The 11,848-nt window shown below is 37.1% G+C and overlaps 1 protein-coding gene across 2 annotated transcripts; it reads right to left on the reverse strand.

Moving 5' to 3' along the window:
* LOC110270367 (cysteine-rich and transmembrane domain-containing protein A-like) lies at nt 2,070–3,212 on the reverse strand. 2 transcript variants are annotated; one of them, XM_021119563.1, is made up of 4 exons: nt 3,068–3,212; nt 2,839–2,927; nt 2,591–2,753; nt 2,070–2,354 (listed from the first exon to the last, which is right to left on the reverse strand). In XM_021119563.1, the coding sequence occupies exons 2-4, from the start codon at nt 2,891–2,893 to the stop codon at nt 2,309–2,311; spliced, it is 264 nt and encodes an 87-aa protein (XP_020975222.1). In that variant the 5' UTR covers nt 2,894–2,927; nt 3,068–3,212; the 3' UTR covers nt 2,070–2,308. The 2 variants fall into 2 exon arrangements, with proteins under 2 accessions (XP_020975222.1, XP_020975212.1); XM_021119553.1 differs by having other exon boundaries at nt 2,839–3,086.

Genomic DNA, 11,848 nt, shown 5'->3' on the forward strand with positions numbered 1-11,848 from the left:
AAAATTTGTGTGTTATATTTTAAAAATTTGTGCACTATATGTAAAAATTTGTATACTATATCAAAAAAATGTGTAGTATACAAGGCAGTGTTTGGATAGTGTCTTTGAGACACAAATACATAGACACAAATACACAGTAAGACATAGACACAAAATACACAATTTTTTTACTATGTTTGGTGATGATATACAAGACACATTGATCTGAACCAAATATCATATTTACCCCTGTCACTGCAACACCACTACCAGCATTGCTTTTCACCATCACTGTCATTAATTTTTCAACTTTAGTCTAAATAACTATGAACTATCATCCAAATATTTAATCCAATAATCAAATTAATATTTTTTATATATAAAAATTAAAACAGAGATTCAAGAAAAAAAGAAACTTGAACAAAATATATCCAACAAGAAAGAATAATGAGAAACAAAAAAAATACAGGAAGTAAGCACAATTGAAAAAACAGAAATGGAGACAGTGAAGACAGATCTATATGCAGGGAGAGGCAAGGAAGGCGTCAGCGCCGACACGAGCCAACAGAGGCAACAGAAGCAATGGAGGTGGGTAAAGGTAAATCTGGAGGCAAGGCGAGGCAACGACACAAGCAACGGAGAAAAGAGGCGAGACAAGGCAGATTTGGAGGTAGCACGACGACGGGGATAACGACAATGATAGCGGAAGGCGACAGGGAGGCAACACAACGATATTGACGATAACAACACTGAAAGGGAGATGGGAGCGGTGGCGGTGGAGGAAGAGAGAGAGAAGGCAGAAGAGAGAAAGAGAGGCGGACAAAGGAGGGAGGCGATGGTGACGCCGGTAGTGGTGGCGACAATAGTGGAAGGAGAAGGCAGGGGTAGAACGGAGGTAGGAAGGTGAAATGAATTGGAGAAGAAGAGGGAGAGTTATGGGGTTAGGATAAAGGATAAATTGAAATTTTAAAAAATAACCAGGGATAAAATTAAAAAAATGTGTCTCATGGATTATGTCTCAGTGTCATAACTTGAAGGAGATACACAAAATACATGTATTTTATGTACATCTGTGTGTAATCGTGTCCATCAAAATTTTGTATCTTAATAAACAAACAGTGTACACGTTTTATCGTGTGTCCGTGTCCCTGTCTCTAGTGAACATGGACATGAACCAAACGAGGCCCAAAGTACTGATGTATCAAAGTTACAAATTTAAAAATCAATAAATCCGACCGTTTTAAGAAATCTGGCACCTCCTTAGTTTTTTAGTTGGTTAAATTCTATTGAAGTTGCAGTTAGTTTCTTGACTTAATATTAGATGAACTTGTATATATATAAACGTCCTTAGTTTGTAGGAGATACAATAGTTCATTTTTATAATTTAATTTCATCTTTTTTTTTTTCTATTATAATTCTTCTCTATAGTGTATAATTTTATTTTCTTTTTCTATAATCCAAATGTACCATTATTCATTCATGTAACACATAAATTTTGATGTACAACACGACAATCTTAATTCATACATGAATTTTTAGAAGATTACATAACTAAAATATTAACTCGCTCAATTAACAAAATATATTTACAGTAAAAATTTGTGTTATATCAAAAACTTATGTGCTTTTTTAAAAAATTTATATGCTATATGCAAAAATTTATATTTTATATTGATAAATATGTTATGTAAAATTTTACATTATATACTTCAAAAATTTGTATACTATACTTAAAAATTTGTATTCTCTCTTAACAAAATTTCAAAAAATGCAAAAAATACAACACAGCTCTAATTATGCACTAATAAAACGCATGTGCACACATTTTTTTAAGAATATCTTTTGTTAATAATAAAAGAACTTAATTAAATTTAATTACTGAAATAACTTGTACATATAGCATGACTGATTTGTAATTTATATTAGGTGCCACATTATAAATTTATATTAGGTGCCATATATATTATAGATAGATTCACTCATCGAAGCGCGGAAGCTCGATTGCTTTTACCTAAAATCTAAGATCGAGATAAATTATTACCGCACGTCACGGAATTAGGCACGCGAATACATGGAACATGAATTCAATCGAATCGATGGGAAAACTAAGCCGATACTAAATTGACCAAACTAATAAAGAATCCAGACACTTTGGTGATTTGCTGAGAGTCATAGTATAGTGGTAGTAGTAGATCACACATTCTGAATGAAAAATATATTCTACGAATAATAATGAGAGCCTAAACAGATTAATGCTAATTCACAAATAAAGCTGATGAAAGGTGTGACTCAGGCCTCAATCATCCAAATCTTATTTATTCTTCAGACCTCAAAAACACGCGTCCAATAGGCAACAGCAGCATAGTGCCGCTAAACTGCAAAATATAACACAAATTAAATCTTTTTTTGACCGAAAAGGATCTCAACAAATCAAAACTTGAAACAGTTACTGATATGATCAAGAGTTCAAAATTGGCAAATAGTTAATTTTCTTTTATGACTAATATCTTAAAACCTTTGACCAAAAGAAAAACAAAACAAAAATTGAAGGAATGGGCGATCCGGAAGCTCTTAAGAAAAGGAAAGAATAAAAGAAAGAGTGGGTTCTTACCATCCTTCAAGAAAACCAGTTTCTTGTCTAGGAGGAGGTTGTTGAGCATACTGTGGAGCATACGCTTGTTGTGGAGGATACCCTGGTTGGGGGTACCCTGGTGGTGGGTACCCTTGTGCTGGAGGGTACCCTGGAGGTGGATAAGCATCCTTTGGTGGATACCCTGTCAAAACCAATTAAATTCAAGATCCCCAAATAAAAGACCTAAATATGAGGAATCAAGCAAAAATAAGAGATAGAGGGATTACCCTGTGGAGGAGGAACACCCACTGGTGGTTGTTGCTGATGATCGTAGTAGCTCATGTTGAATCTGATGTGTCGTCTTTTTCGCAAGCACCTGAATGAATTTCAAACACGAATTGTTCGTGGGAGAGGATCAGGGATTTATATATATAGAGAGAATCAAATTTGATTGGCGGCGGGAGAGAGTTTTTGATTGAAAGAAAGAGGATAACACACACGGAAGTTTCGTCTTACCTTCTCGTGACTGAACCGACTAAGGAAGCTAAATAAGGAATACGCGTTCAAGTTCAACGGACTGCAACGGCTCCAATAAATATAAAATCGCTTCTCAAAAGATTCCAAAATGCTTTATCTTTATGTGAGTGATAAAAGAAAATAAAAAAGTAAATTAATTGCTTTTGTGTCGCCTTCGCCAGCATACAGTAGTTAGTTTATAATAAAGTATTTAGTTCGTTACGCAAAAATTATTTGAAATTTAAGATTGTTATATAATTCAATTATTGTTATAATTTAAATATTTAGTTAGAATTGAAATGTTAAATTTACAGTGGAGTTAATTTTAAAAATTTAAATACAATCTCAACATTTATAAAAACATAATTTATCTAAGCCTACTCCTTTGATTTTGCCTGAATTTTTGTTGAGCTGTTTGAACATTTGTTGTTGTTCACACAATTTGTTTACAGCAGTTAGAGTCAACTGGTATATTTCTCCAGTGGTAGTGGTAGCCACTTTTTTGCGAAGAGTCATTATCATCCGTTGCAACTCTGGCTGAAGTTCATCTGGCAAGGATGTCATGAAGACTTGTTTAAGTGGCGGATTATTATTTCTTCCAAGAGGATAATATTTAGCAGCCATTTTTTTGTAATGTCTCTCCAAGTCTTTTCTGTTAAGTGAACAGCACTTCAATTGCAAAATATTCTTGAGAATTTTTTTTCTGGATAATTGTAATGTCTCCCAAGAATTTTTGATGTATTATTCCCAAAAATTGAGAAGGAGTACCATTAATGAGTTGGAGCCTTTCATACTCAGAAAGGTTGTTAGCCCATTCTCGGAGATTGCAAGTCATCTGATTTATGAAATCTGCAAGGACTTGTCTGCTTGAAAGATTTGGATTGGCCATGGTAGTTTCAATCCAAGCATTAAATTCATTTAACCTTTCTCTATATCTTGCAGGTGGGATATCATTAAAGGTGAACCACTTGTTAGGTGTTTTTACTTCAAAGGACCCTGCATAAGTAGGATTAGCTGAAGTTGTTGGTTTATCCCTTTCAGAGGTTACTTCCTCTTCTTCTTCTTCTACATGGTTGACTATGGCTATTGCTGAAAGGTCTGCTTTATAGTCTTCTTCGAACCATTCAACAGTTTCTTCACTAGATTCACCAGTTTCATCATCAGGATCAGATTCATCAGTGATTTTCTCACTGTGTGATTTATCCAAAGTAAGGGTATTAATTGACCATCCTGGAGCAAGTGACCCTTCTTTGATACCCTTATCTTTTGTAGGGACATTAAAGGGGGTATCTTCTCTGAAAAAAATTTCCTGATTTTCAAGGAGGACGAGGTCTGGGTTGGAGAGGTGGCTCAGACAGAGGTGGCTGTGGCTGAGGCTGACACGTGTAACGCCGTCTTTGAGAAGAGATAGATCTTTTAGTGTTTGCTTGTCTGGCTAAATGATAGGTGGATTTGAAAATGGAATCATAATCTGGGGTTTCAGGTGGTGAATATGTTGAGGGAAATAGAACAGGTGAATATGAGGGATATGGTTTAGGATACATGGATAAGGAATCTATAGCCAGTGCTTGAGGTACAGTCGCTTTGCCTTTGTCCATCTCAATTTGTTGAAGTTGGGGTTTGACTTGATCCAGCTCTCTATTTTTTTTTTTGTGTGAAATTCTGGGCCAAAGTACCTATTATCAATATAGGTCTTGAGTTCTTGATCAAGCTGAAAAGCCTGTGCAGTGAGCCGATTTCTGAGTTCAGCAACTTGTTCTGCCACGGAACCAAGTTGTACTGAAAGACCTTCAATTTTTTTCACGAGAGCATCAAGAGTGTGATCTATTCAGAGTAATACCTTATTTTGGCTGACTGCATTATCTGTGTGCCAATTAAGTACTTCTTTCTGAGGAGTTGTTGCTTGATGTCCATGTGGAGTAATTCCTTGAGGAATTACGTAAGGTCTTCTAGTGATTTTCTTTTCATCAGTATGGGTCATTAAAGGTGGAAATTTCTCCTCATAAGATCTTAGAGTGACAATGCATGGGATTGTATTGACTTGCTGATAAAGATAATCCATAGAGTCTTTGCAAGACAGTCTTTTCTTCCTGAGCATTGGTGCTGCATCTGTATTATCAGGGGGCTCATGCCTTTTATAGGAGCAAGGGGCTTGCAGTGACTTCTTCTTCTTTTTCTTGTTCCTCTGCCGCCTAGCATAATCTTCATCATCAGTATCACTCCATTGATTAGCACAGTCGCAGTCAGAGTCACACATAGAGGGATCAACATCCCAAATGAAGTGGCCATTTATATGAGAAACATAAACAGATTTTTCATTCTCATAGAAGTGCACAGGTGGATCATGTTGATCGTGAGTTGTTTGCACCTGAATAGGAGAGATCATATTAATTCTTCTAAAGGATGGTCCCCGCAATGAAGTTTGCTTGATCATTCTAGATCTCTAGAAAATAGTAGTCACCGTTCCATCACTATTATGCGTAATAGTTAGAGGTGTTGTAGTATGAACATCATCCTGTTCCTTTGGGAAAGCTTTTTCATAATCAGTAATCCATTCCAATGGAATGATAGAAGAAAGTTCATCAGTAGTGATCATTCTTAGAATGTTTACGATTGCTGGCCCTCTAGCATTATCTGTGAACATGAATAATGCTTCTCCTGTAGTGTTTGGGAGATTGAGATCAAGAGCATGGTCTTGAATTCTGTAGAGGACTTGGTGAAGCAAGGTGGCCTGTTCAACATTAGAGTCTTGAATTACTCCAACTAGCTGTATTTGGATTTTTAGCCTTTGACATATCGTTGGATCTGATAGTCTCATGGTGAAATTAGAGGCTATAGTAAGAATGACACTTCCATTTGAGAGTATAGTTACTAATGCTCCGATCAAGGCATGTTTGTATTCTTTGAAAGTGGTATCAGAGCCTCAAGTTTATAAGAGGAAGAAGAAGGTATTACTAGTAAAAGCAAGTAAGAGAGAATCACTAAACATGAACCCCTTAGACTCTTCAAGCTCTTCACAACATATACATTATTCTACCTCCCTAAGCATAGACCGATTACCCTCTAGTTTAAAGAAAATCCTTGGCAATAAAATTAATCAATTGGTAGAATTTACTCATGTTCCAAAAGATTCTCAAATCCCAGCCACTGAATATCCTCTTATAAGTCCCTATTCTTTCTACCAAAGACAAAAGAAATCAACCTGCACTTCCATCCATCATCTCATTAACAGAAACCCTTCTCTTCCTCCCAAAGAAGTCATCCAGTCCTCTCATCTACAACAGTGTAATTTAAAAGCCACTACTACTGAACAGTATATAACCTTAAAAATCTCACAAGAACTCATTTAAAATTACCAAAACCAATGCTACACTCATTTGCATCTAGGAGCAGTTAGGCTTATTCTTACTCTTCATGGAAGACGATCTCTTCCGGTGACAGCCAAAGTTGCTCTTCTAGATACAACTTTCAAAGAATACCAACATGCCTTGATCGGAGCATTAGTAACTACACTCTCAAATGGAAGTGTCATTCTTACTATAGCCCATAATTTCACCATGAGACTACCTGATCCAACGATATGTCAAAGGCTAAAAATCCAAATACAGCTAGTTGGAGTAATTCAAGACTCTAATGCTGAATAGGCCACCTTGCATCACCAAGTCCTCTACAGAGTTCAAGACCATGCTCTTGATCTCAATCTCCCAAACACTACAGGTGAAGCATTATTTATGTTCACAGATAATTCTAGAGAGCCAGCAATCGTAAACATTCCAAGAATGATCACTACTGATGAACTTTCTTCTATCATTCTATTGGAATGGATTACTGATTATGAAAAAGCTTTCCTAAAGGAACAGGTTGATGTTCATACTACAGGTCTACAACACCTCCAAATATTACGCATAATAGTGATGGAACAATGACTACTGTTTTTCAAAGACCTGGAATGATCAAGCAAACTTCATTGCGGGGACCATCCTTTAGAAGGATTAATATGATCTCTCCTGTTCAGGTGCAAACTCATGATCAACATGATCCACCTGTGCACTTCTATGAGAATAAAAAATCTGTTTATGTTTCTCATATAAATGGTCACTTTATTTGTGATGTTGATCCCTTTATGTGTGATTCTGACTGTGACTGTGCTAACCAATGGAGTGATACTGATGATGAAGATTATGTTAGGCGACAGAGGAACAAGAAAAAGAAGAAGAAGTCACTGCAAGCCCCTTGCTCCTATAAAAGGTATGAGCCCCCTGATGATACAGATGCAGCACCAATGCTCAGGAAGAAAAGACTGTCTCGCAAAGACTCTATGGATTATCTTTATCAGCAAGTCAATACAATCCCATGCATTGCCACTCTAAGATCTTATGAGGAGGAATTCCCACCTTTAATGACCCAGACTGATGAAAAGAAAATTACTAGAAGACCTTACGTAATTCCTCAAGGAATTAGTCCACATGGACATCAAGCAACAACTCCTCAGAAAGAAGTACTTAATTGGCACACAGATAATGCAGTCAGCCAAAATAAGGTATTACTCCGAATAGATCACACTCTTGATGCTCTCCTCAAAGACGGCGTTACACGTGTCAGCCTCAGCCACAGCCACCTCAGTCTGAGCCACCTCTCCAACCCAGACCTCGTTCTCCTTGAAAACTAGGAAATTTTTTCAGAGAAGATACCCTCTTTAATGTCCCCACAAAAGATAAGGGTATCAAAGAAAGGTCTACCCCAAGATGGTCAATTAATACCCTTACTCTTGATAAATCACACAGTGAGAAAATCACTAATGAATCTGATCCTGATGATGAAACTGCTGAATCTAGTGAAGAAACTGCTGAATGGTCCGAAGAAGACTATAAGGCAGACCTTTCAGCAATAGCCATGGTCAACCCTGTAGAAGAAGAAGAAGAGGAAGTAACCTCTGAAAGGGATGAACCAACAACTTCAGCTAAACCAACAACTTCAGCTAATTCTGCTCATGCAGGGTCCTCTGAAGTAAAAACACCCAACAAGTGGTTCACCTTTGATGATATTCCACCTGCAAGATACAGAGAAAGGTTAAATGAATTTAGTGCTTGGATTGAAACTACTATGGCCAATCCAAATCTTTCAAGCAGATAAGTCCTTGCAGATTTCATAAATCGGATGACTGGCAATCTCTGAGAATGGGTTAACAACTTTTTTGAGTATAAAAGACTCCAGCTCATTAATGGTACTTCTTCTCAGTTTTTGGGAATAATACATTGAGAATTCTTGGAAGACATTACAATTATCCAGAAAAGAAATTCTCAAGAATATTTTGAAATGAAGTGCTGTTCACTCAACAGAAAAGACTTGTAGAGACATTACAAGAAGATGGCTGCTAAATGTTATCCTCTTGGAGGAAATAATAATCCGCCACTTAAACAAGTCTTCATGGCATCCTTGCCAGATGAACTTCAGCCAGAGTTAAAATGGATGATGATGACTCTTCGCAAAGAAGTGGCTACCACTACCATTGGAGAAATATACCAGTTGGCTCTAGCTGCTCTAGACAAATTGTGTGAACAACAACAAATGTTCAAACAGCTCAACAAAAATTCAGGCAAACTCAAAGGAGCATGCAATAAATCCTACTTAAAGATCAAATACAAAGAGCCAAGTATGTGTGAATGTAAGCCAAAGAAGAAGACGCATTGGCAACCACCAGCCAGAACATTCAACCAGAAGGCATTCAGAAAGGGAAGAAAGAAGCAAAGATACCGTTATTTCAAAAGAAGAATATCCCATACTAAGTCAAACAAATGCTTCATCTGTGGAAAGCAAGACCACTTTGCTAAATCATGTCCTCACAAGACAAAGAAGGAGATAAAAATGATTCAGTCTTTAATGAATGCAGCTTCCATCGAAGATGAAGAAGATCTTGAATTAGTACTTGAAGATTAAGAAAGCAAAAATGGTGAAACTGAATATGTCTTCCAAGATTCTGATTCAGAGGAAGACCTCCCACCAAAGAGGTCAATCTTTTCCATATCCTCCATTGCTTCTATCACCACGAGAATTCCTAAAGGATCAAGCTTTCCAGAAGAAGAACTTGGATACTTTGGATCCTTAGGAATAAAACAGATTGATGGTACTTCTCGTCCTCATTTCAATTTAAAAGTCAAGACATCCGTCTATGACAAACTAATAATGGTTGTTGCACTAATGGATACTGGATCTTGTGTCACTGTCTTAAAACCTCATGTCTTACCAAAAGAAATGTGGTCACCTTTTTCCAAGAGGTTTGCAGCAGCTAACAGTGAAATCTTCACCATCAATCTCATTTCCAAAAAGCCCATTGGATTGGAGATATTTGTAGGCCAGACAACCTGGCTCAGGGTACTAGGAAGTTATCTCCCAGACAAAGATGTTCTGTTCGGTTTGATGCATTCTTCCGAACTCATGGACTACATATCAAGCCCACTGACCTAAGTTACAAAGGGCAATTTTTGCCTTTTACAGGGATACAAAGCATCTTGAAATCCAAGAAGCCCCAGAGGAATATAAGGAGGTCTAGCAACTACTCCTTAGTGTCTGTTGTGACAGTCATGATCAATTCAACCACCCCGCACCTTTGTGGAAGAATCCAAAATTTTATGTTCGTCTCCCTTTTAAAAATAATGAGAACATCAACCCAAACAAAGGCCACACACTCATAAATGAATCCTAAAGATCTCAGATTGGCTAGAGCTGAATGTGCAACTCTTCTTGTACAATGACTCATTGAACCAACCAACTCTAATTAGGCGTGTCAAGCATTCTATTGAAAAAAGGGCCGAGCGAAATAGAGGAAAAAAGAGGCTTGTTATTGATTATAAGCCACTTAATGTCTTTTTGCAAGATGATAAGTTTCCTCTACCAAGGATTTCAGTTATTACACAGAGGTTAAGTGGAGCAAAAATATTCAGCAAGTTTAACCTAAAGGCTAGCTTTTGGCAAATTGGACTCCATCCTGAAGATAGATACAAAACAGCATTTTGCATCCCTGAAGCCCAATATCAATGGACAGTAATGCCATTTGGACTCAAAGTTGCTCCATCTCTTTTTCAAAAGGCCATGACCAAGATCTTTGAGCCCATACTACATTCCACACTTATTTACATTGATGATATATTACTGTTCTCAAAAGACAATGAAGTCCATAAGGCACTCCTGGCCCAATTCACTCAAATTGTCAAAAAACAGAGAATCATGCTATCATAAAAAAAGAGCTCTCTTGCTAAAATAAAAATTGAGTTTCTCGGGATGGTCTTCGAAGATGGATTCTTTCAACCAGGGGATCATATTGCCAAAGAATTAATCCACTTCCCTGATGAAAACATGACGGTCAAATAAGTCCAACAATTCTTGAAAATTTTAAACTACATCAGAGATTTTATCTCAGATGTGACCAGACACACCAGCCAGTTGTCAAAACTCTTGAAAAAGAAGCCACCACCATGGGGACTCGAGCAAACTACAGCTGTCAAAATCCTAAAGAAGATAGCACAAGACCCCTCCTTTAAAGATTCCCAGCACGGAAAAAAGAATATTGCGGACAGATGCTAGTGATGAATTCTAGAGAGCTATGCTACTTGAAGAAATTGATGGGACAAGATACTACTGTGCGCATGCCAGTGGACAATTCAAAGAATCTGAAAAACATTACCATGCCACTTACAAAGAGATTCTCGCTGTCAAACGAGGGATATAAAATTTAATTTTCACCTCAGTTCTTATCATTTCACTGTGGAGATGGATAACACCTCTTTCCTATCGATGCTAGAAATCAAGAAAAATATCTTACCAGACTCTCAACTGTTGCGATGGAAAGGCTGATTTTCTCGCTATAAATTCGAAGTGAGACACATAAAGGGACACCAAAACACACTTGCTGATTTACTCTCCAGACATACCAAAGAACCAATCCTAAAACCCATTCACTACATCTGCACCATGAGCACATACAATCCTTCATACACCATTCCATTCTCTGATTGTCCGCTCCACAGAAGCCCATACTCAGATCCATATGACCCGTATCTACAGGATGCCCAAGATCCAATGAAGGAAACACGGAAGACCCGTTTACCTATCTACAAGACCCGGACATGGATCTTAGAGCTGTCAATTTGGCTTCTGATGAGACATCATCCTTCTCAGATGGTGATGAAACCCTTCCAGAAAACTATTTCAAATTGTCCCTTTATTAGGACAATGTCCCCATTATGTATAATTATTGAGTGCACTAAAATAAAGTGACCTTTGTCACATGTCTTAGAAAGACCAGAACGAGATAAGGCTTATCCTTATCCTCCAGCTGGCATTGTATGATAGGTTTGCTAAGATTCTGTAAGATATTGCTTCTATCTAGAGACCTCTATAAAAGGAGGAGCTCACCTCAGTTGTAATCAGATCTCAATGAACATTGTAATATATCCATTTTTCTATCTTATAAAATGTTCTAAATTCTCCTTCTCTCTCTGAAAGCTTAGCTAGTGTTATTTCCTTCTTCCTCAATCCAGTGCCATAAAGTATGCTCTGAACTTGTCTTTGCATAAGATCCTGCTCATAAAAAAATGGCATGGATAGAATCCACGGAAATTTCTCATAGTGAAAAAGGAACTCAATATTATAATATTACGTTTTGCTCGGACCCTTTAATCTCACTCGTTAAAATAGTTGAAAAAAGTGACTGGGATAAACATATATATTATATTATTGTCATCTTGAAGTACACAAATAGAATAATATTATATTTTCATATGA

This window comes from Arachis ipaensis, chromosome B01 (genome assembly GCF_000816755.2).
Source record: "Arachis ipaensis cultivar K30076 chromosome B01, Araip1.1, whole genome shotgun sequence".
Lineage (NCBI taxonomy): Eukaryota > Viridiplantae > Streptophyta > Magnoliopsida > Fabales > Fabaceae > Arachis > Arachis ipaensis.

Coding starts and splice junctions, on each gene's coding strand:
- LOC110270367 (XM_021119563.1), bottom strand. CDS start 2,893: ATGAGCTACTACGATCATCAGCAACAACCACCAGTGGGTGTTCCTCCT. Junction 2,754..2,838: donor GGGTGTTCCTCCTCCACAGG/GTAATCCCTCTA, acceptor TGGTTTTGACAG/GGTATCCACCAAAGGATGCT. Junction 2,355..2,590: donor ACTGGTTTTCTTGAAGGATG/GTAAGAACCCAC, acceptor TATATTTTGCAG/TTTAGCGGCACTATGCTGCT.